General features: G+C 43.2%; 2 protein-coding genes across 4 annotated transcripts in view; one reads left to right on the top strand and one right to left on the bottom strand.

The window, feature by feature from the left end:
* The window catches only part of sdr42e2 (short chain dehydrogenase/reductase family 42E, member 2), a 15,576-nt gene extending 9,020 nt beyond the window's left edge, over positions 1–6,556 (top strand). Inside the window, exons 8-11 of the mRNA XM_017454054.3 lie at positions 328–393; positions 1,369–1,432; positions 1,545–1,618; positions 6,308–6,556. Coding sequence (XP_017309543.1) covers positions 328–393; positions 1,369–1,432; positions 1,545–1,618; positions 6,308–6,556 — 453 coding nt within the window. The remainder of the gene's footprint in view (positions 1–327; positions 394–1,368; positions 1,433–1,544; positions 1,619–6,307) is intronic.
* A 4,479-nt stretch (positions 6,557–11,035) lies between these two features.
* cdr2a (cerebellar degeneration-related protein 2a) lies at positions 11,036–25,997 on the bottom strand. Of its 3 annotated transcripts, none has more exons than XM_017454152.3 (5): positions 25,576–25,997; positions 23,417–23,529; positions 19,536–19,684; positions 17,983–18,150; positions 11,036–16,408 (listed from the first exon to the last, which is right to left on the bottom strand). In XM_017454152.3, exons 1-5 carry the CDS (start codon positions 25,652–25,654, stop codon positions 15,649–15,651), a joined length of 1,269 nt encoding a protein of 422 aa, XP_017309641.1. In that variant the 5' UTR covers positions 25,655–25,997; the 3' UTR covers positions 11,036–15,648. The 3 variants fall into 3 exon arrangements, with proteins under 3 accessions (XP_017309641.1, XP_017309643.1, XP_053531031.1); XM_017454154.3 differs by lacking the exon at positions 25,576–25,997 and adding an exon at positions 24,173–25,565; XM_053675056.1 differs by lacking the exon at positions 23,417–23,529.
* Between the last annotated feature and the right edge of the window lie 89 nt (positions 25,998–26,086).

Genomic DNA, 26,086 nt, shown 5'->3' with positions numbered 1-26,086 from the left:
TACAGTTCTGAGTCCGGCTTCCGTCATCCGCTGTTGTTTTGCCTCGATCCACTTTTAGGACTTTTAGGATGTTTCAGGTCATCTTTGTGCACATATATGGAAAATTGGAGCTTTCAAGCACCACTGTGTATGTACGTTATGAAAAACACACCCGTGCGTCGTTAGTAGCTCCGACACTAAAGAGTCGACACGTACCGGCGCCGAGAATCGTGACACTAGGTGTAATTAACGATCTAAAATAATAAACAGCGTAGGACGGTCGGTAAGAAACGCTTACCGAGGACGGTCGGAATCGCTGCAGTAACGGTGTCTCGTCTTTGGTTTCAGAACGGACAGGCCTACTTCATCAACGACGGGGAATCCGTTAATGTGTTCGACTGGATGACGCCGCTGGTGAGTCACAGTGCTGTTCGTACGCCACGTTCACGTGATAGTATCGTCATGATGTCCCTGCCGGGGGACAAAAAAAACAAACACGACAATAGAGTCTCTCATATAATATGTCATGGCTTTAATGGTTATAATGGGAATTGTATTGGTTTTTATGGAAACTGTACTGGTTGCTATAGAAACGACAACGTATTAGCGCGAGCGCTGTGATTTGCTGTCAGAGCCGTCTGTTGAGCCGTTCCACCGAAAGGGTGCCGTTTCCGTCCCCGGGACGTTATATAAATATGCATGAATGCTAACCGAACAATACACTTTACTATGAACGCATGTGTCCTGTACGTCCATCTAACCGCACGCCTTAATACGCACTCCCGGTCAAAAGTTTGTGGACACCCGACTGAAGTGTTTCTCACGGTGTTCAAAAGCTTTTGATCTGAAGGCGCGGGATTAAACGTGTGAGATCGGTGTCGTGGGTGAAAATATAATCGTGCCGACGCGTACGTGTTTTAAAGGATAAAACGTGAGGTTTGGGGTCTCCGTTAAAAGGGAAAAAAAAAATGGCTTTGCTTTGCTTTAAAATATATATATATATATATATATATATTTTTTTTAAAATAAATTTTGACATTTTTTTAGAAAAATACCACGTTCTTGACGCGGTGACGCTTTTAAACGCGCCTTTTAAACCCCACAGGAGTTTCGGTAACAGGACTGAGAACAATGCAGCCCTCTCCGTGTACAGAATGAATAAATAAATGAAATCAAATGATCTGAGATGGACCAGTGAACATTTCTGAAGAGTTAGAAAGACTGTGTGTGTTATTACCAGATTCAGAGACTGAAAAAGAAAAAGATTCATGTGGGAGAGTTAGAACAAGCAGACGGCACCCATTCGGTGGAACGGCCCTGCTATAGACAGTGCGTCCTGAATGGGCGGTTTTAACCCTGACGTGTGTTTAAAACTGTGTGTTTGAGCAGTTTGAGAGACTGGGCTACACTCGTCCGCTGATCCGGCTCCCGGTTTCGCTCGTCTACTCAGCAGGTAGGACTCTGGCATATTTCTCTTTACATTCCTTTAATCGCCATCATCATCAAAAGGAATACTTCCGAGTCGATTGAATGTAAAATCATGGTGTGTGTGTGTGTGTGTGCAGCGTTCCTGATGGAGCAGTTACACGTGGCTCTGAGGCCCGTGATGGAGATCCCTCTGCTCCTGACCAGAAACGAGGTCCGAAACACTCCTTTACTCCTCTGTTTCTCTCTGTGTTCCTCACCCGCTGTTCCCTGCCGTTTATAATACACCCTGAAAAGGATGTCACGGGCGGCAGGTGAATCAGTGAGTCGATTCATTTGCGAGCGTTAAAAGGTTATCGTGTATGATACGGTGTACTTTCTCTAAAACTGCTTTCTGGCGTTAAATGCGCTTTCAGAAGAAACCGAATATTACATGGATCTAACCGAGAGAAGATAAAAGGCACAACTTTTTATTTATTTGTTTGTTTGTTTGTTTGTTTGTTTTGCAGATGTTCAGGTGTCGTGCTGAGTTAAACGTGTACATCGAGGTTATTTCTTTAAAAAAAAAAATTTGATATTTGATCTCAGGATGCTTAAACTCCTTGAACGCCCTCGCGTATTATTCAGTAATTACTACCTAATTATTCTCATTTACGCTTTATTAGTCCTTTATTTCTCAGCTCGACTTTCTCCCTCGTTTTTTTTTTTTTTCTTTTTCTTTTCGGTAACACTTTATTAATAACTGTACACGAATAATCGTGCACTCATGATACCTGGTCATTGTTGCTTTTTAACCGAAACGGTGGTGATTTACCTGCCAGTGTATGAAATGATCAGACGCAATAGTCCTTTTATGAAAAGGATTTATCGTAAAACTCGCCTCGGGTGTTACTGCTGTTTGCAGGACTAGCAGATCTATAACATCTCAAACTTTTTGGCTATCTAACACGAGACCAGGCTAGTTTGGTGTCGCTAGCCAAGGCGAGGCACAGCTAAGCGATCGCCGTAGGGATTGAGTACTGTGTGTCATGTGGGTGGGTGAGTCCGGTGGGGGCGGGGGCGGGGGCGTTGGGCCGCTCATTGTCGCCCCCAGGCTGGTGCCTGGAAACGGCCCTGGCTGCACGCGGGTTAACACGGCGGCACGGATCCGTGTTTACGGGGTGTTTACTGCTGCTTGGTCCAGTGAGTCGTTGTCAGTAATTACGCTGAATTATTCAGTATCTAGGTGTGAATGTAAGTCTGGGTTTACATTTCTGAGCAAATGATGCTTCGAAAATGGAAGCTGGTAACAAATATGAACTCGTCTCCTACCTACCTAAAACGTCTGAATTAAATATTCTTCATTTGGTTGTGTATATAAATTATATACGCTATCTCTCTCTCCCTCACTCTCTCTCTCTATCTATCTGTCTGTCTGCCTGTCTATCTATCTGTTTCCATATCTGTCTGTCTGTCTGTCTATCTATCTCTCTGTCTGTCTGTCTGTCTATTTATATATCTGTCTATCTATCTATCTGTCTGTGTGTCTGTCTTTCTTTCTGTCTATCTATCTTTCTGTCTGTCTGTCTGTCTATCTATCTATCTATCTATCTATCTATCTATCTATCTGCCTGTTTGTCTATTTATCTATCTGTCTGTCTATCTGTCTATCTATCTATCTGCCTGTTTGTCTATTTATCTATCTATCTGTCTATCTATCTATCTGCCTGTCTGTTTGTCTATTTATCTATCTTTCTGTCTATCTATCTATCTATCTATCTATCTGCCTGTTTGTCTATTTATCTATCTACCTGTCTATTTATCTGTCTATTTATCTATTTATCTGTCTGTCTATCTATCTGTCTATCTATCTATCTGCCTGTCTGTTTGTCTATTTATCTATCTATCTGTCTATCTATCTATCTGCCTGTCTGTTTGTCTATTTATCTATCTATCTGTCTATCTATCTGTCTATTTATCTATCTATCTATCTGTCTGTCTATCTATCTATCTGTATTTGTCTATTTATCTATCTATCTGTCTGTCTGTCTATCTATCTATCTGTATTTGTCTATTTATCTATCTATCTGTCTGTCTGTCTGTCTATCTATCTGTCTGTCTATCTATCTATCTGTATTTGTCTATTTATCTATCTATCTGTCTGTCTGTCTATCTATCTATCTGTATTTGTCTATTTATCTATCTATCTGTCTGTCTATCTATCTGTCTGTCTATCTATCTATCTGTATTTGTCTATTTATCTATCTATCTGTCTGTCTGTCTATCTATCTATCTGTATTTGTCTATTTATCTATCTATCTGTCTGTCTATCTATCTGTCTATATATATATCTATCTGACTGTCTATCTATGTCTGTCTATCTATCTGTCTGGGTTTGTCTATTTATCTATCTATCTGTCTATCTATCTATCTATCTATCTATCTATCTATCTATCTGTCTGTCTGTTTGTCTATTTATCAATCTATCTGTCTGTCTATCTATCTATCTGTCTGTCTATCTGTCTGTCTATCTATCTATCTGTCTGTGTTTGTCTATCTATCTGTCTATCCATATCTGTCTGGATTCAAGCGAATTTTGACTCTGTGCTTATAGTTTTCTTCTTGTTGGGGGGGGGGGGGGGGGGGGGGGGGGGTATTTATTTATTTTTATTTTCTTAGTGTGACTAGGAAAGATGCCGTAGTTCTGTATTGGACAGAAAAATTTCCGTAGTTTTTTTGTTGTTTTTTTTAAATATTGTTTAAAATCACCGCTGTACATGCGCTCCTGAATTACACGCGTACTGCTGACATATCAAACATCTCAAACTTTACTGAGTATCAAACATCTCAAAAAATCACTCTTGCTCTGGAGTGCTCATTCTTCTGTGTGTGTTCTGTAAGGAATGAAACACTCCGCATCCTGCCGCTCCAGCAAGATCATCCACGACGGACTGCTGTTAAAGGACGTCAGCGTCGCTTCATTGCGCCACCCTGTGGTAGATTATTTTCCTGTAACTGCACACCGCTGAGCGTTTTAATCTTCACGCTGATGCTTGAACAGTGAGAAAGCTGATCTGAGAACTGAGTGAAGTCCTCCAGTGAATCGTTTTTTTTTTGTAGGCTACTTTCTAATGACGTTCGTTGGTTTTATTTCCCAAAATATGATCGAATAAACCACGTACACCAGGAACGAGCGAGCGAGGTCCAGACGTGCTCCGGCGCGCTCTCCGACTCGGGCTCCTCTCGGCCTGAAACGTGAGAAGGAGGCGCCGGAGCTCGGAGCGGCGATCCTGCTCGGCCGCGTGAATTAATCATGAGCTCGGGCTCCTTGGGCGGCTCGCCGGGTTCGGACAGGAGTGGAAAACGACAGACGCGTTTGAGCACAGAGAGCGGCGATAAAAAGTCGAGTGGGTGGCGTTTTAATACACGCGTACGAGTCTCTCGGGGGTCGGGGTCAGAAACGCAAACCGCTTCACCGCTGTACGTAAAGCGGCAGTCCGGCCTGCGTCTCGATCTGCGTGTTTATCGTTAAATTAGCACGCGATCTTCAGCCGCAAAAGATTTCCCTCACGATCCGAAGCTGGAATTTCTTCCCGGGTCTGTTTTCACTCCGGTTTCCTACATCACCCACAATGCCGGTCGACAGTGCTGCTAGACGAGTGCTGCAGCGGCGCTTTAATCCGTCTCTCTCACCTCCTTTATCCGTGCACTCGGCTCAGATCTCAGATCAGAACTTCCTTTGCGGTGAATTTTTGCAGCTAAATTGTATAACAGCGAATCAATTTCATATACTTCTGTACTTTATGATTTTTTGCGATGTATCACTTACTGAAAACACTCGGCTGGAGACGGCAACGATCCGATACTCAGCGATGTCTGCAAAGTATGGCGTTTAACTGAATAAACGAAGCTGCGGGTTTGCGCAAGTCGCGTTTTTAGCCGTCTATGCTGTCCTTCGTTTAAATATATATATATATATATATATATATATATATAAGCTCAGTGATTTTTAAAGAGAAACGTATCGGACAGGAAATGACATCAGCAGATACTTAAGGTTTCAATATCGGTGTCAGAAAGGAAAGAGTGTGATCGTGGGATCTCTACACTTGGCTTGATGAATGTTTCGACTTTTATTTGTTTGTTTGTTTGTTTGTTTGTTTGTTTGTTTGTTTATTCTCCGTGAGAAATGTTCGCGTATGATCATGCAAACGTGGGATTTTGAAACCGTGACATATTTGACTATCCTGTTGCTCAGAGAAACTCTCCTCCGCGCTTAGGGAATAATGAAGTAACAGTGTTTGAGAGACTTTTCTGAAATCGCGTTTTTAAGCACTTAGTGAGATCCAAAAGGACCCGGGACTTCCGGACCGTGCCGTATGTAGCCACTGTACGTTTGGCACCGGGCCGAACGGGGAGCCGGAGCGAGGGAGAGTTTCCGTGCGGATATCCGATCCTCAGCGGTAAGAGGAGAGAGGCGCAGGGGGCGTCGATCCCGTGCCAGCCGAGAACGCGGCCGCTTCATGGAAAGGTAATGCCACCGCGTAAACGGAGTTCGGCTGAGAACCGTTAACGAATGCGACTTGCGTAGAATCCGATCCGGACTCGGACAGATCCACGTCCAGCTCTCAGCACCCGGCGCGGCCGGGACGTGACCCGATCGAGGCCTCGGAGATCACGTAGATCGTACAAAATAAAAGACCTCCGTGCACGGGACGACACGCGGCGACTCGAGTCCGAAACGTACGGCGACGTATACGCAGAGAGATCTGCGCGTCTTCGGGGTCGCGTTTCACCATTCGATTATTACACGTAGCTCACGTGTTTTTAGAGTTCCAGATTTATATTACTACATGAATAGTCCTAGTTGTAATTATCACATTTAATCACAGGTTAATGATGATCTGCCTCCCATGTCGTCCAGGTGAGAAACATCGCCGTGAGCCACACCTTCAGCATCGAGAAGGCGCGCAAGGAGCTGGGCTTCTCCCCGAAGAAGTACACCCTCGCCGACTCGGTGGACCAGTACCTCCAGAGCCGACCCGTCCCATCCGCTTCCTCCCTCCAGGAGTCGCGGTCCTTCCTCTTCGTCCTGATGATGACGACGATGATGGTGCTGGTGGGACTGGTGGTGCTGATTCTCTGCCCGCGCTGGCATCAGCATCAGCGTTAACACGAAGCGCAAACCTCCCATCCCCCGACTCCTCCCTTAAACCCTGCTTCCTGATTGGTCCACCTCAGCTGCAGGGCAGCAGGAACGCCCTAAAATGATACTAGTCTGTAAATATCCGAGTCCCGTGTGGTTTTGTGGTTTAATAAGTGGATTTCGTGTATTATCCTTACCGATCCTCGACCTGCGTTCATATTCGAATATGTTTTATGAGTATCGGCGAACAGCATGCTTTTATAGAAACAATAATCAGTGCTGTGATGAAGTGGCGCTCTTGCAACCAGCAAAAAGTTGATTAGTTTCCTATAACAGCATGCCCTGAAGTGTTTTATTCCTCTTATCCCACAGCGACGCTTACTATTATTATTATTATTATTCATTTATATGTTTATTCATTCCAGAACGCGTCGGACTTTTAACCCGTTTAAGCTCTACGAAACGACACCCGCATCGTAACAGCGGCCGTCACGTGACCCCCGTCAGACTCTCTCAGAGTTAATCATGAAAAAATCGAGTAAAAAACAAGGCAGTTCGTCACGTTAGCGAGAAACCGCTAGAAGCGTAAAACTCCTCCGTCCTGGAGATGTCGGGAAAGTTACAGCGTTACCTCTCGACTGTTACAAAGCGCTGACACTGGAGACTCCTTCCATCAACTTCACCGTGTCGGCGATTACACGCGGTGTTTTTTTGTGTGTTTTTTTTTTTTAAACGTCCATCCCAAAAGAATTTAGCGGTTACTATAGGAACGATAACGTGTTCGGAGGTGATTTACTCTGCTCGGGAAGAAACTAAAACGTAATAATAACTTGGTCTGAGTAAAGGAGATAGAGGACGATTCTCAACGAGAAGCGATGATTCTTCTCCATCAAGCAGGGAAGGAGTGTGCGCTCTGGTGTGTGTGTGTGTGTGTGTGTGTGCTGATGTACATCTTAAACGATCCATGTTAAACAGTTATTTTATGAATCCAAAGCATCCAGCGTTTCCATGAACTCGGATGAAGCATGAAAGGTCGTCACGATTGGACCGAACACCACGACAAACAAGTTTGTTCTTGTTCTTGATCACAGCGTTTAGTCTCTGGACGGTGATTATTCCAATGGGAATACTCAAACACCCCCAGTCCGGCAGTGGACCGGCTCCAGTGTTCATACCTCCAGCACATATTTGGATATTTCACACGTAAACGCAACGTCTTCAGAAAACACAAGCTTCTAAAAGAAGCCGACGCCCACGTTTTCTTTTCCTGGTGAGGACAGGATTACGGTGTTCTAATCCAGACGTCATAAACGTATACCGTTTCAGATATGTTCATTATACACACACACATTATATATTATATATATATACACATTATGTATGTGTATATATATATATATATATATATATATATATATATATATATATATATATGTATGTGTATATATATATATATATATATACACACACACATACACATACACACACATACATATATATATATATATATATATATATATATATATATATATATATATATACACACATATATATATACATACACACATATATATATTACACACACACACACACACACACGATACACTAGCGTTTCAGGTTAAATCGGTGAAATTAGCGACCTTAGTTTTAGACCAAAGTAGTACTGGACATTAGTATTAAGAAGGAAATGCTTATAATAATAATAATAATAATAATAATAATAATAATAATAATAATAATAATAATAGTAATTCTTTAGATTTCTATAGCACTTTTCTAGGCACTCGCGGCGGTTTTACATTGTATGGGGTGGGGGAGGGGGGAATCCCCTCAACCACCCCCAGTGTGTAGCATCCACCCGGATGACTTTACATTCATCTAAGCCTTCTGGAAAATCTTCCAGTTTGCATATCCGAGCTGCCGGATCCGACCGTACTTATCGACTTATCGATTTTTACTTGACCGTAAAAATCCAAGCGGCTGGACACGAAGGGGAAAAACGCTAGCGGGCCGAAAACAGAACCCCGACGCACGTCGTGTTGCAAATAACAAACTGGCGCTGATGTGCAAACTGAGATCTAAACCGGGGGTTCTCACACTTTTTCGGCGTGACGCCCGAGTCGTGTCGCTTGCAGCCCTCTGTCGCCCCCTAGAGAATTTTGCAATTAAATTATACATTGTTAAATTTCCTACGCCAGGCTCTTCTGTATTAACCCTCCGTGTCCTCGATCTACAGACGTATCCCTTTGAACTAGTCTTGGGTGTGATCAGCGTGTGACTCGCAGTGCACCAGTATATCGACAGACGCCTCTGTTTGGTGCACGTGTTAGTGTGATCGATTTCATTTATTTACATTTCTCGTTTTTAAGGTTCAAAGGTTCCCCATCCCGACCTACATACAGCTAAAATTTTTAATTTTTTAAAAAATAACGTTGTAGAATTTTTTGAGAAGCACGTTTCCAAAACCATCGGCGTTTCGCAGGATACAGTAGAGTACTCGGTAGAAACCTTAGTCTCCGTTCTTCGGTAAACATACGCAACTTTATGACCTACTGAATTGGACGCATGTCAATGACCAACACTTCTTGAGAAACAACCCTCATTTTATTATTAATAATAATAATAATAATAATAATAATAATAATAATAATAATAATAATAATAATAAAATCATATATACCCGGGGTATTCACCTAACATTTGTAGTTCTGTATAAGCGACAGACAACCGAACGGCAACGACGGTTACCTTTAAATGCTTTAAAACTATTAAAGATTAGTCGATTATGGCGATCGATGAGACAATTTTAAGTGCTTATGTTGTTGTTTAGTTGTTATTCTACTTATCCACGCCACTTCCTGACAGACCAAGATGAATCAAGTATCGAAGATACTAAGTGAACGAATCGCCTCGTAAGAAATGACTGCAATCTGTGATCAAGAAGAAAACAAAACAACCGCAGACGGTACAGGGTCTGCACCCGGACCACACCCGTCCACCGCCGGTCCGTAACAGGATCCAGCCTGCTGGCTAATCTTTTATTTATTTATTTATTTATTTCATTTTTGAATACCTGTTTGTGTGACCTCGTTTTTTCTTCGTAATCAACACAAGCAGCGAGTGTGAACGCAGCCTGGTCCGGTTTACGCAGTCACGAACTCGCGCTCGCTGGAACGTCGTCGCTATTCACGCACCCGGATTTATTTATCTATTTATTTATTTATTTATTTATTTCAGGACCACCCTGGCTCGCGCTCTGAACGGACTGAACCCGTCTCGACTTGTCGCGCCGGTGAGAGAGAACTAAGCGTCCGAACGTCAGGACGGCTGTGGAGCTGAAAAACCGGGAGGACGGGGTATAAGACGCGCCGCACTTTTAAAAAATTTTTTTTTTTTTTTTTTTTTTTAATTCGCTTTCTGACGTTTTTTTTTTTTTTTTTTTTTTTTGCCGTAAAGAACTTCCGGGCTGCGCCACGTGTCGAGATATACGATGAGAAATACAATGAAGCGTCAGTTGCAAAACGCTTCCGACCCGCCGTACGTCCGTGAGTGAGTGTTCCCGTAACCGCCGTGTGTTTAAACGTTTTAGACATCGAGCATTGAACTGATGTGAATGAGGATAATAAAAAAAAAAGCTGTAATATTTCTTGTGTAATTATTTCAGACTCACGAGTTTATTCCACGAGCCTCAACGGTGGGAACAGAGTTTCCCCTTTCAGAGTTTCAAAGTAGAACCCTTAGAAAAAGCCGGAACCCTCGCCTCGCCCCCCCCCCCCCCCCCCAAACATTAGTACATTTGTAAAAAGGGAGAAAAATAAATAAATAAACAAACGTCTTTTCTTATCTGAACGGTTTTGCTTTCACATTTACGTTAATGCGACGTTTTCGGTGTCGAACGCACGCCGGCTCTCCGACGTCAATCGATCTGAAATGAAAATCCACAAGAAACTGTGTCTGTGTGTCAATTTAGGAAAGCTGAACTCCCAACCCCCCCCCAAAAAAAAAACCCCGTCACATGACCTCTCTATTTCCAAGTTGGTGGAAATTTTAGCAAAATAGTTCGGACTGAAAACGCTCATGTGACCGGAATTTACCCGTGTGCTATATTTAGCGTGGACTGACCCTACGTTCCCATCGGCCAGCAACAGCGTGACGGGCGAGCGAGCGACACCCGAGTTGAAACTCTCTCAATTGTATGCAGATTAGGGACGCCGGACCCGACACACCTCGACGATCGTCGGCCGAGTTCCTTTCTGGAGTTCCCCGCTCGCCACGTTCGGTCCTGACCTTACGCTAGCTTCGTCTCATCCTGTCGAACACGACCTCTCGTTAAACGTTTACGCGACGTTACGGAGAAAGGTAGCGCTTTGGACGGAAGTAGCAGAGATGGTCGGCGCCTCTGGTGAGACCCGTGTACGCGACCCGGTTCGCTCGGCGCGTTCCCGCAGTGCATCTCGACGCCGACGGGTCGGTGTCTCTCCGTCAAATAAACACACGGCAGACTCGTTCGATTGCAAATCTTTCTTTAATCGGCCGCTTTGAGGCCTGGCCGAGCGTTAGCCGGCGTTCACGCCACTGTTACTTTTCCCAACAACAAGGCATTCCTATGGCGTTTAGCGACAAAGTCTACAAAGTTCAGCACCATGTTACAGGTTATGCATATTAGATTTTAGAAGCATTTCATCGACGATGGTAAGAAAACGTCCGACACGTTAAGTACAACACTGACATGACCGAGTCAGAAAACTAAAATGGATGGACTCCTGGAAGTGCGTGTGTGTGTGTGTGTGTGTGTGTTTACATTCAATTTAAGCAACGTTTTGTATTTTTTTTTTCCCTTCACGCTTAAAGGAAGTTAGCATTCCGAGTTAAAGCACAACGCTAGCTTTTTTTTTTTCTCCCCTCTTCCTTCCGTCGTTGAATTTTTCCCTAATAGCGTCAGCGTATATCAAAAAGTTCTTAGCACCTTTAAACTGGACCGACTGGAAGGAAGACTCCGATCTCCACACACGTGCACCTAATGCAGGAATAAAGCTCATCTACTCGTCCGGATAGTTAATCTATATTACAACATCCATCTCACTCGCTAATTTAAATATGCGCATGAGCCGTCCGACACAATCCGGCTAATCCGTAATGCCTAAATACTACAGGTTGACCTTTAATAACCTTATATGACCTTATTATAGTCTACGACGACTTCGTATAGACGGATCTCTAGTAGGATATTTACGATGAAACTATTCACATTTAAAGGCGTTAAATAAAATTCATGCTGTACTTGTGACCTAAGGAAGCGCGGATATAATATTTATTTTTTATATATTTTTGATTGACACCATTTTCCTTCTATAGCTTTTTAAATTTTTTTTATTTTATTTTTTTTACTTGGTTTCCGAGATCCTGGGATTTCTTATTTTCATTTTTTTTTTACAATGTTTTCTGAGATGACAAAATGACCAAAACGTCGTTTCACCGCGACGATGCATCGATTGCGGTCTAGACAATGTTAAATGTTTTCCTGAGAAAACGTCCTACACGTTCGTACTGAGACTTACCGCTACGACAAATTTAACATAAACGTACATCTGGATCGATGCAGAGGTGCCGACGTTTATGGCGTGGTCATAGAATTTGACCGTTTTTGACCCGTTGCTACGGCGATCGACTATTCTGCTTTTTCAGCTAAAGTTAAAGAGAAATTCACCGAAGGGGAAAGGGCACGTGTTTAACTGCTGTGCCGTCGACGTTATCTCGGTGACCTCTGACCTGTGACGTCACGAGCCTCCGTCTCGTCAGCCAACAGAAAACGAAAAGGCGGGACTCGCGGTGTCGGGGTCCGCCCCTCTCCGTTTTGTTTCTGTGGCTTGCCGCACATCTGGAGGAAAAAAAAGAAAAAAAAAAAAAACGCACGTAAAAATGGAAAAATTAGCCTTTGTTAACAATAATTGGCACCTCGGATCAAATAAAACGTCATAAAAACGTTAATTTGCTTCGGAAAGTGGTATTTTTAAACTTAGTGTTTATCCCTGGGGGGTACAAATATTTGAACATTCAAATTTCACAAAATCAAATAAAACTGTCCTTGTTATGATCTGGAAATGGAGTAAACGCACGCACCCGAGATATTTAAGATCTGTAAAAAAAAACACATCAAAGACGACAGATGCTACACGCCGCTGTACGTTTTCCACTCGTCTTCCTTCGTATCCACATCCAATCATCCAATCACACGCTCTCCTCTCTCCTTCTCCACGCAATCACCCGACACGACCCCCGCTTCACCCGCAACGTGCAAAACCCTCCACCGTCACGTCCCAACCGCGTGTTCAAACGTTTCTCCGTTTTCCCTTTGAACGCCCCGTTCACGTCGTCGCTCTTTCACCAGTCGCGCTGGACGTGTGAAAACGTTCGCACGTGCAAATAATCAAGACATCGTTCCTGAAGACAGGAATTCCATTCCGCCGTCCCGCTATATATCGGAACGACGTACAGCCGAGTAAAGCTCAGAGGAAAGGAACGGTCTCGCCGAAAAAAAAAAAACCTATTTAACCTATAGTTCTTTTTTTCCTGTAGGAAATAAAATGCGAGTCTTGCTCTGACGTTTGCTCCAGTTTTTTTTTTGTTTTTTTTTTGCACTGGAGCGACGAGACTAATCCAACGTCACTAATGAACCTCTAAAGTCACCCAAAAATATTTCCTCTCTTCCGTAAACATCTTCGTCACGAAGCTGCGGGACCTCGGCGGGACGCTGGAGCGTCACGGACACGCTCTCCCGGAAGTTCGAAAGCAGGAAGTGACGACGCGGAACGATGAGCTTCTTCGCCGTTGAAGGAACTCAGTCCAAGAATGATTTTCCGTTTAAATTCGCCCAATTTTCACTTTGCTTTCCTGCAGTACACACGACGCCATTCCACTACCTGCTGACAGACAGCGTGGTGCAGCGGCGCTTTAGCGTTTTACCCCGCCACGCTCTCTCTCGCCTCGTCATCCGCTCAAACATCGGCTTTCCACGCTCGGACCCGGGTCCGGCGTTTTCTTCGACCGTGAGCTGCTTGGAAAAAGGTGGGTGGGGGTGAGTGGGGGACTTTTATTTTTAGAAGCTAACAGCAAAACCTGAGCGTTATTCCTTGCGTTTGAAAAAGTTTTCCTTCTATTAAACGCTATTGTTACCGCGCTGGCGATGACGTCGTCTCCCCACCGTCCACACCAGAATCTGCTACGCTGAACGCATCGCGAGTATTTCGGTGTGAACGTGTTTGACGCTCGTGATGATGGCGGTCCGAGCGTTTTGTTTTTTTGTTAGCGGTCATCTCCGCAGCTCCCGTGCAAAACTACGCGAGCAAACATCAGACAACAAAAACATCTCGAGTAAATTCGGAGCAAATAATAATAATAATAATAATAATAATAATAATAATAATAATAAAAATTCCTTTAACCTGGTATTCAGCACAAAAATGTAAAGCAGTATAAATATTTACCCATCAGGCAACTACGCGTTCTTATAAATCTACGAAGAAAACATCGACTCAGTGTTCACAAATGGAAAAAAAAAACAACAACAAAAAAAAAACAACAATAATAATAATCATTTCCCACGTCATAAATATACAGTGACTGAACAAAAATTAAGAAAATAAATAAAAAATAAAGCTCTTATATCTACATCCACTCGTGGGGAAAAATAAAAACAATAAATACAATAATAAAAAAAAAATAATAAAAAAACAAAACAAAAAACCCCTGAAATGCGTAAGATAGAATAAAGTGCAGAGCGGCTGTTCCACCGAGCCGTGAGAAACCATCTCACGCAAACACGTTAGCGCGAGAAGTTCGTCAGTACGCAGGACTCGTGAGGTAAGCTTCGGGTCGCAGAAATAAAACAGAACGCCTCGTTAATAAAACAAAACCCGACTGGAGAAAGCGTGAAGTTCCTCCCTTACTCCTGATGTGTTACCGAATCGTTTTCTCTCCTTCTTCTGACACACATGCTACAGCGTGCCTTCAGAAAGCTAGCGCGCTCGTTGATTATTAATAACGGCACAATGCGAGTTTCTAGACGCGCGAATGGCCAAGGTTTCGTCTAGCAGGGAAGCCGGAGCGACAAAATCCAGCTGGGTAAGTTTCAGGACGATTCAAAACCCGAGGCCCGACCGATACGTCCGAGAGATGATCGGATCGCCCGATACGGAGCTTTACGGTATCGGTATGGACGGAAAAGCGTTCTGAAAGAAGACCTCTCGCACGTTTACTTCTAAATCAGTGTTCCGCTCATCAACAGGTGCTTTCATACGGAACGGACGGACGCAGCGCCGTGCCGTGCCACTAGGGGGCTCCCCCTCCCCAAAAAAAAAACAACCCCCCGACAAGCGAGGACGCGTCTCACCGTGTTTCACCGTGAACTCAAGCGAACACGTGACGTTCCGTGAATGATACGTGACCGCGTGTCAGAAATAAAACCAAAACAAAGTAAACCAGATGGAGAAAATCGTCGTGAAAATAATACATGAATGAATTAATAAATAAAGCTGGAAGTGTTGGGGGAATAAAAACAAGTAACAAAGGAATGTCGTGAAAGAACGTGAGAAAAGCTCGCGTGTGGGGGAAAAAATGTGTGAAATTCACGTGACTTTTCTGTAAGGGATGTTTTTTTTCCGTACGTATGAATATGAATAATAATACTAATAATTTCACTTTCAGTTTAACTGGTAATCATATATATATATATATATATATATATATATATATATATATATATATATATATATATATATATATATAAAATAAAAGAATATGTAATTATGTGGGCCGATGTTATGGGAGTTGTTGATAAAACGTTGCTGTATCGGTCGGGCCGCGGTCGTGTTTACGACACCGTCATGTTCAGCGTGTTTACGATAGAGCGTATTGATTAGGGAATCATTTCTAAAACGCCTAGGGTGGAATATCCGACACACACCTGATATCCCACAATGCACTGCGGTAGGTCAGCACCTAAACACTCTGAAGGATGCATTTTACATGAACGAACACAAATTTTTTTAAACAGACGGAGAATACTGCTGGTCAACCCCCCAGAAAACAACAACAACAACAACAACAACAACCATCCAGAGTCACTGATTGTGCCTGGGTGTGGCCCTGGGCGTGGCCCTGGGCGTGGCCCTGTTCTCACTCAGGTCCTCTTTGGTCTTCTGGATACATGTGAAGATCTCCTTGAAGAGTGCCCTGTACTCGGGCTGGTACGAGTCGTCCGTGAGGGAGGTCGACCGCGTTTCGAGGGCTGCGCCGGGCGTCTGGACGGCTTTGTGCGCCGGCACTCGGTCTCCGCGTTGGCAGCGCAGCAGCAGCTCCTCGTATTTGGTCTTCAGGACGCTGTACTGCGCGTCCACCTCGTTCAGCAGAGAGATGCCGCGCTGCCTCACTGCCTCCGAGCGGCGTATACACGTCAGCTCGTGCCCGCGTCTCAGTTCCTGCTCTGACCCTTCCTCTTCCTCTACCACCTCCACCCCTGACTCCGCCCCCTTCTCCTCTTCGGCGAGGAAGACCACGTCGTCGGCTACGAGCGAGTCTGTAGGTCGGACGCTCGGCGTTTCCGAGCGCCACAGCTGCCGCAGCTCCTCCACCTCGGCCTCCAGTTCGGCTTGGTGCCGTCGTGTCCTCTCCAGCTGCGCCAGCCGTTCCTCCAGCGCCCGGTTTTCTCGCTCGGTCAGCTCCATAACCTTCTCCGCCGCTTCCCGACGCTCGCGCTCAGTTCCCAGCTGGGTGTGCAGGCTACGCAACGCGCTCTGCAGGGTGGATTTCTCCTCCTCCACCTGGCCAGCATCCAGCGCCCACCACGAGAGACCGTCACTGAGGCTCTCTGAGCTCAGACGCCTACACACACACACACACACACACACACACACACACACACACACACACACACACACGTAAGTTTTTAAATCACAGATTGCTTTCAGTTTACAATTCAGTTTTTATTTTATTTTCTGTTGCGTTTTTTATTATTATTTTTAGATTTTTATTACTTAGAAGGATAGATAGACAGAGACAGACAGACAGAGATAGATAGACAGACAAACAGACAGACAGAGACAGACAGAGATAGAGACAGACAGACAGAGACAGACAGAGACAGACAGACAGAGACAGATAGACAGAGATGGATAGACAGAGACAGACAGACAGAGACAGACTGACAGAGACAGACTGACAGAGACAGAGATAGATAGACAGACACAGACAGACAGACAGAGACAGACAGACACAGACAGACAGACAGAGATAGATAGACAGAGACAGACAGACAGACAGACACAGACAGACAGAGATAGATAGACAGAGACAGACAGACAGATAGATAGACAGAAATAGATAGACAGAGATAGATAGACAGACAGACACAGACACAGACAGACAGAGATAGATAGACAGAGACAGACAGACAGAGATAGATAGACACAGACAGACAGACAGACAGAGATAGATAGACAGATACATAGATAGATAGATAGATAGATAGATAGATAGATAGACAGACAGACAGACAGCGAGACAGACAGATGGATAGATAGACAGAGATGGATAGATAGATAGATAGATAGATACATAGATAGATAGATAGACAGACATAGACAGAAAGCTAGACAGACAGATTGAAAGCTAGACAGATAGAAAGACAGATAGAAAAACAGAGAGACAGACAGACACTGCACATGGTGTAACCACTCAAATTATTAAATTATTATTATTTAAAGTGTAATTAATTTAAAAAAATATCTTCAATCTCTTTTTTATTCAGACGTCCAGTCCCATGTTGGCAGAAAAAGTACCTACTTTTAAGCAGGAACTAAAATGGTTCCTGGAGCATGGTCAAACTCATCCATGACTCATTTACCCTAACATCCTGAAATATTCCTGAGGTTTAAAAAAAAAAGAAAAGAAAACCCAGAAAACAAAACAAAAACAAGCACAGAGCGAGACCGGGTGGGGCACGACAACTAAAAAAAGCATTTGTGTTTCTGTGCTTTCAGACTAGCGTGCAGTTCCTTTCATCCGTTTTAAGTACACATTTTTCTTGGAGCCAGTCGATATGCCCCGCCCGGACTTCCTGTTTCGGTGGAGATGACAGCGACATGTCGGATAACGCTGTGCGTTTAAGTGCATATGCTTTGTAACACCCAGGGCTGACTTTAGTTCCTGAGGCATAGGTTCAGGAAACAGTTCCTGCTTCACAAGCTGGAAACGAGGAACCAAACGTCACCGGAACGTTTAAATCACTCTGAACCTAAGATTACCCTCCCATCTCTAGTGCGTTATCTGTTCAGAGGAAGACGAGAACCGGGTCGGAGGAAGAGGGGGCGGAGACTGGGTGACGCGTCCTCCCGTGTCCTACGCACACAAACGTGACGGTTCGGCTAATACAAGCACGACGACGTGTGCGGACTCACGTGTCCCGGTGCAGGTCGTAGACGCAGGAGACGCTCTGAGCCGATAGGCCTCGGCGAGTTTCGGCGCGTTCTCTCCTCGAGCGCTCCGACTGCGACGCCTTCAGCTCCTCCACCTGCTTCTGCAGACCCTCCATGTGAGACTGCAGACCGTCGACCGTCTCGGTCAGGCTGAAACGGAGAGCCAGGCCTATTGAACAATTTCATATACATCTGAAACGCTTCTCGCATGCACATCTTCTGCTTTAAACTTTAGGCCACACCCCCTGTTGTGCATTTTTATATACACGACAGCGCGAGAGACATGACTCGAATAAATCAAACCTGCTTTCAGTTCAACCCGTTAACTAACCAACCGGCTTCAGCGTGCACACTTTAGACCACGCCTTCAGCATTTCTCCTGCTCGATACTTATAGACCGCCAGAGGCGCTAACATTACTAACAAGAACATCCTAGCATGCACAGAGAAAAAAAAAAAACCAAACCCTAGCGCGTGGAAAAAAATTCAGCGTGATCATTACTTCATAATTATCCGCCTGAAGCCCCGCCTCCTTGCTCCCTATTGGCTCACAAGACCAAAGTTTGTAAATTCAAAGCTGAATGTTCACCTAGTAGTGAGATTAACGGCTATCGGAAGCACATGCAGCGTCCTTCACGTCCCGCGTCCTTTCCCCTTCGGTGAATCGGCTTTTCCACCAGGTGAATTTTATTCGTGTTTGGTCTGAACGATGCTTTAAGGAAAACAACAAACAAACAAACAAACAAACATCGAAGCGACCTGCCAAACATCATAAATGCTCTCGCTAAAGCGTAAGCATCGGCACCTTTGAGATCACCAAAGCAGGGGTGCGCAAACCTTTTTGCAACCTCTTTAATTGTAAAATTAATCAAATTTGTATTAATACATCATATGAAGTATGTAAGGTCTACTAAACCTGGGAAGAAAAAAAATGGAGACAAAACAGACTATCAATTCCAATAATCAATTCTAGTTGTACTTAAACAATCTCATTTTTTTTTAAAGCGAGCGTAAAGATCCGGTGGAATTCTTTTTTTTATAATCAAATCAGCTGCTTCCAATTGTTAACGAAAAGAAAAAAAAAAGAAAAAAAGAAAAAAAAAGTGAGATTGTGCCATAACTGATCCTGAAAATGCAGATTTATTTCAGAAACAATCAATAAAATAATACGCGTATAATGAAAACGCGTATCTATCAGCACCATAGAGCTTTCTATTCCTGAATGTTCCGCCTGCAGAAGACCTGACACCCGGGCCGATCTTATTACCGGGAGACTAGTTTTTGAGGTATCGAGGTTTGGATCGGACTCGCTCGATTCGAGACTTTCCACTGCCGTGACTAAAACAAACAAACAAACAAACAAACAAATAAATAAATAAATAACTCACGGACTCCCTGGCTACGTTTCACAGACCCCACTGCGAGAACTTCTGGACTTTACTACGTGTGCGCACTCTATTTGTTTCACGTGAAGGTCAGTTCCGTTCACGTGGAATCGTTTGTTCCGATGCGTTCCCGTCCCACGGTCCCCCTCACCTCAGGATCTTTCCCTGGGCCGCGCGGTTGTCCAGCACCAGCCTGTGGTTGGTCGTCTCCAGGTCTCGCGCCGCCACGTCCAGCTGCTCGTACATTTTAGTGTGCTGATCGTTCATCTGCCTCAGCAGCTCCACCTGCTTGTTCAGGTACTGAGAGAGAAAACACACACACACGCACACACACACACACACACACACATTCATAATGAAACATTCTAATCACTGTATACAGATCAAACCTGTTAAAACGGAGCTAAATTCCATGTATTTCTCAGGACTTTCCCGGTACGACCACCGGTTCCGGCTGTAGTACTGACGTCACTAAATAAGCTCTGCTGCTCTGGACCAATCACCTTCGATATGCAAATTATTAGAGGATGGAGTGTTTGTGCTAACCTTAAAACCCACAGACATTACAGTGCATCCCAAACGAGTCGCTTAGCTAGCTATTACCTTTGCTAATCAGTGGTGGGCGGGGGGAGCATGGTTGTTATGGCAACATGATATTTCGACACTATATTTTTGGCTGCTGTTAAATAAATTTGAGACAAAATCAAGACTCGCACTCGAGTGCGCATGTGGGGCGTTTACAATTTGCATATTCATGAATATTCATAATCCGTGCTATTTTAATGAGGGGTAAGGGTGTTGATGTTCTTGGCCATTTTAAGTTGATTAAAAATATTACTATTTGAAGAAAACTTTTATTATTATTATTATTATTAAATAGGAAAAACGCAGATATGATGGTTTTTAAGACTTAACGTGATGCTTTCCGCCTCCACGTGAAAGACTCTTTCCTGTTTGTGAAATCAGTGACGCGTAACCCAAACGCCTTTCAGGCCGCGCGTCGGTGAAATATTCCCCGACCGAAACAGCGGAAGTACGAGACTGCGGCAGGACAGCGAAAGAAAAAAACAAAAAAAAAAGCGTTTGGTCGACTGGGTTGGACTTCACGGGAAATCCGGACAGAACGCATTCCTGTGTGAAAATCTCTCGTGTCTTTTGTTTTCAGGACTTCCCTTTCCCTGCGCTGCTTCTTCACACGCAGATGGAGGAAGCAGAACATGGACGGACGAGGTCTGAAGTGCAGAGATCGTAGCGGAGGAACGCTCAAGCCTCTACATGCTCTCAGATTCTAAAGCTCTGGTTATTATGACCACGACTAAACACGTAAACTTACAAGCTTACAGTACACACGGGACAGCTAGACAGGAGTGCAGTGTCTGCTGGACAGATTACTGGACGGATACGCAGTCCCAGTTTCCCCGGTAACAACACCCCTTGGTTATGAGCGAACCCCTTTTCTCATCTCTATTTAAAGCTATTTCATCAATCGCGTTCAGGTAATCATCCGACACCACCTGATCCTTTATTACACGGACTAAAGGATTCGGTAAATGTGTTGAATCAATTAAAAGACCTAAAAAGATAGAATTTATCTCTCAGTTAATTACATGTGTGACTAGACAATTAGTTCTGAGTTGTGTTTTACTATTTTACTAGAACTAGTAAACACAGGAGTTCTTGAACTCCAAGCAAAAAAAACCCGTCCTGGATTCCTGGAAGTCTGCAACACAGGAAACAAAATTCCAGAACTCCATAATAAAGGAATTCCTGGAACTATGCAACAAAGGAAACAAAGTTCCAGAACTCCATAATAAAGGAATTCCTGGAACTATGCAACAAAGGAAACAAAATTCCAGAACTCCATAATAAAGGAATTCCTGGAACTATGCAACAAAGGAAACAAAGTTCCAGAACTCCATAATAAAGGAATTCCTGGAACTATGCAATAAAGGAAACAAAATTCCAGAACTCCACAATAAAGGAATTCCTGGAACTATGCAACAAAGGAAACAAAATTCCAGAACTCCACAGTAAAGGAATTCCTGGAACTATGCAACACAGGAAACAAAATTCCAGAACTCCATGATAAAGGATTTCCTGGAACAATGCAACACAGGAAACAAAATTCCAGAACTCCACAATAAAGGAATTCCTGGAACTATGCAACAAAGGAAACAAAATTCCAGAACTCCACAGTAAAGGAATTCCTGGAACTATGCAACAAAGGAAACAAAATTCCAGAACTCCATAATAAAGGAATCCCTGGAACTATGCAAAAAGGAAACAAAGTTCCAGAACTTCTTGAAGGAATTCCTGGAACTCTGAAAAGACAAGAAACAAAATTCCAAAACTCCATAATAAAGGATTTCCTGGAAGTCTGCAACAAAGGAAACAAAGTTCCAGAACTCCACAATAAAGGAATTCCTGGAACTATGCAACAAAGGAAACAAAATTCCAGAACTCCACAATAAAGGAATTCCTGGAACTATGCAACACAGGAAACAAAATTCCAGAACTCCACAATAAAGGAATCCCTGGAACTATGCAACAAAGGAAACAAAATTCCAGAACTCCACAATAAAGGAATTCCTGGAACTATGCAATAAAGGAAACAAAATTCCAGAACTGCACAATAAAGGAATTCCTGGAACTATGCAACAAAGGAAACAAAATTCCAGAACTCCATAAAGGAATTTCTGGAACTATGCAACAAAGGAAACAAAATTCCAGAACTCCACAATAAAGGAATTCCTGGAACTATGCAATAAAGGAAACAAAATTCCAGAACTCCACAATAAAGGAATTCCTGGAACTATGCAACAAAGGAAACAAAATTCCAGAACTCCACAATAAAGGAATTCCTGGAACTATGCAACACAGGAAACAAAATTCCAGAACTCCACAGTAAAGGAATTCCTGGAACAATGCAACACAGGAAACAAAATTCCAGAACTCCATAATAAAGGATTTCCTGGAACAATGCAACACAGGAAACAAAATTCCAGAACTCCACAATAAAGGAATTCCTGGAACTATGCAACAAAGGAAACAAAATTCCAGAACTCCACAGTAAAGGAATTCCTGGAACTATGCAACAAACGAAACAAAATTCCAGAACTCCACAGTAAAGGAATTCCTGGAACTATGCAACAAAGGAAACAAAATTCCAGAACTCCATAATAAAGGAATCCCTGGAACTATGCAAAAAGGAAACAAAGTTCCAGAACTCCACAATAAAGGAATTCCTGGAACTCTAAAAAGACAAGAAACAAAATTCCTGGAACTCCATAAAGGAATTCCTGGAACTCTGAAAAGACAAGAAACAAAATTCCTGGAACTCCATAATGGAAAACTGATACTGATAAATAACATTTCAGGAATGGCACCGGAACACCGGAAATAGCGTCATGATGTAAAACACATTCGAGTAATCGCTTGTTATCTAAACAGTGTTTTGGGGAAAACTGCAGGTAAGAAAGTTGGACATTCTGGGAATCTTTTGCTTGACTAATCAGAGACTTTCAGTACGGCAGGCTCCGCCCACGACAGTTCCTGTCCTACATAAAAGTACTAAATTTGTTCCAGGAACCGAAAGGTTTCTACAACTAGAAGTGCCGGTGGCTTCCCTGGTGAAAACAGACCTCAAGTTCCTGAGTTCATGAAAACGTCAGAGTTCCTGGAAAGGTTCCTGTAGTAATGGGAACTAGATCCCCGGCCAGTAATCAGAATGTGTTTACACCGTTCCCGCTGCCGTCCCTGAGGAGGCCAGTTTAAGACACTAACAGGAGGATGTCATGCTGAGGAAATAACCTCCGGACAGACCTGTGGATCTGGAAAAGATGCCTGAGGATGATTACAGTGGACGGATCAGACCGCTTTCTAACGCAGCGTGGAAAACAAACTCGTTCTCTCACACGCTGTCCGAATCGCAGAGTGTTTATTGAGAAACAGGACGTAGGCTCGGCATTGTGGAACGTCCTGTTTCTAAATAAACGCCGCGTAAACGTACGACGAGCGGGAAGGAAGCGTCACCTCGATCTCCTGCAGCTGCTCCTGATTGGTGGAGTACATCTCCTGAAGGCCCTGCTCCAGATCATGGTTCCTCTCCAGCAGAGTCTTTCCCAACTCTGCAGCCAAGTGTAGATCTACACACACACACACACACACACACAGAACAGTAAACACTAAGCGCAGGGTAAAATGAACAGCTCTGCACACCTTATCAGTCCAGACACAGGAAGTCACCGAGCCACATGCTGGACATCAACGTGTGAGTCACAGAAATCCTGACGCAAGAGCGTCACATGGAGCCTCACACACTTCTAAATCACACACACACACACACACACACGACTATAAATGACATTTACTACACTTATGATGGTCTGATTATACAAGATCTAACCTATAAACATAAAACTCTAGCAAACATTTATATTATATTTAGTGATACGCTATTAAAATTTAAGATACAAGACCGCTCATTGATAAGGAACTTACAAAAAAAACCCGTCTCCTCTAACATTTTAACCACAACAGTCTCCCGAAACAAAGATTTACACAGTTCTAAACACCCAGGCTTTGTTCCGGGCGGCTGCGGAACATTTCCGTAATCTGAGCAGACAGATAAATATATACACAAACACATATACGATGTCATTTCTTAAAAAAAATTCCTCCGTCTGACTCGCACTCGTGTTATCTGCTTCGTAGGAGTCAGATCAAATCTAATGCATGTTTATTTGTCTTCTTCTTGACATTAGAAATTTAAGAAAAAAACACCATTACTTTTGAGAAGTGTACCGGAATCCGGTTTGTACAATGTTTTCATCGATTGACGAATCAAACGACTCGTTTTTTTATCCGTTTATAGTCGTATTTAACGTCACGGATGTTCCGCGAAACCGTCCGACCGAGTTAGCTCCTGTCCTCCCAGTTTTTCTCCCTCTCGAAATACCACAAAAGCATGGGAAAAAAAAAACAATTTTTTAAAAAAGATCCTGTCCTTAAACGTTACAGCTGACACTGGAGACTCCTTCCGTTAGAAAAAATGATTAAATAAACATCTCCTTACAGGAAACGACACCAGATCAACGATTATACTTGTTTTCTTTGCTAAAAACAAAACAAAACAAACAAACAAACAAAAAACGTTGTTGTTGTTTTTAAAATCTGCTTATTAATGAATAGAGTTGGTTACACGGCGCATGCGCTGTACAAGTCCCTGTGAACGAGCGGTTGCTATGGAAACGATTACGAAGTATTACGACGAGCGGGTTAATATAAACCTGTGAGTTTTATTATTATGAATAATAATAATAATAATAATAATAATAATTAAATATTTTAACCAAAAAATATTTATTTATTTTTAAATGCGGAAGCGCGATTTAAACCGTTGCCTCGCGGCGCGTGACCTTCCAGTGACGCCGTTGCTTAGGAACCGTCCTGGCTGCCTTCCAATCCGCATACTACCGCTCTAGCGAGTATGTGAGAGTAGTATTCACGCCTGCACTGGCGTCCTGCTCTCGCACACTGTTTAGTGGGGAAGTATGCGCTTTCTCAACAAGCCCGGTTGTTTTTTTTTTTTTTTTTTTTTTGCAATGCGGTAAAGTTTTGATGAGAGGAACTAAACAAAACGCATTAAAAACACATATTTTTATACAGATTAACCCCAGCATACTGGGACATGAAGAAATAATGAAGTAAATACTGTTTATCTGCAGTGAGGATGCGTACTAGCGTTTATAAACTCGCATATCTAAGCCTATAATATATAAGGTGCATTATTATGCATCCAAACCGGAAATAGCCTCAAATATATATAATTATTATTTTTTTTTTATGTGTTAGACATATTAACCTGCTTCAAATATAGAAAATAAAACAGTCTGGGATTTTTTTTTTTTTTTTGCCCTCATTAACTCAATAAAAAATATATATTTTTAAAGAGTATAAATAGGATATAGAAGTATAATATAAGCAGTGATGAAGATGCGTGTATATATAAAATATTTTAGATTAAATAGGTTAATACTAAAGGTACAGTGCAATTTTAGTGGAATATTTAGGACATAATGGTGCATTAAAGGTGTCAGAATGATATCTGAGGAATAGGAAGGTCTTCATGTCTAAGGAATAGGATTATTCAGAGATGGACGTAGGCGGACAGTTTAAAAGCTTGACCTCACCATGCTCAAGCTCCTTCCTGCTGTACCACAGCTCCTGCTCCTTATCAAATTCCTCCTCCACTATCACCCCCGCGAGCATCTTCACAACTTCTGGAATCAACCTCAAAGCTCTCTCGGGTCTTCCTTTACCCGTGGAACGCCGTCTACATCGGGTCACTTTGTACACTGGTGAACAGAAGAGTAAAAAAATAAAAAAATACTCCCAACACACCCGGTGGCGTTGTTCTGCAACTGCGGCAACGTGGCAAACTCCACAGCAGGATGAAAATACGAGCCGAGTCCCAAAACAACTCCTCGGCCGCTAAGTAGTGCACTCGAAACGCCTTAGCGTGCGCACTAGAGAGTGCGCTCGAGGAGGGAAATCACCGCGGTTTGAAATTCAAAAAATAGGAGAGTGGACTGACGTCGCGTTGGCCAATGATCACGAAACAAGGAGGAGCGTTGTCCAATCATAACGCGCGCTTGCCGTCACGTGACTCCGGAATGGTCTAACGCCTACTTCCGTACACAA

The sequence above is a fragment of the Ictalurus punctatus genome, chromosome 24 (assembly GCF_001660625.3).
Source record: "Ictalurus punctatus breed USDA103 chromosome 24, Coco_2.0, whole genome shotgun sequence".
NCBI classification, from domain to species: Eukaryota; Metazoa; Chordata; class Actinopteri; order Siluriformes; family Ictaluridae; genus Ictalurus; species Ictalurus punctatus.
The sequence above is the reverse complement of the archived record's forward strand: the minus strand, read 5'-3'. Positions and strand labels throughout refer to the sequence as shown.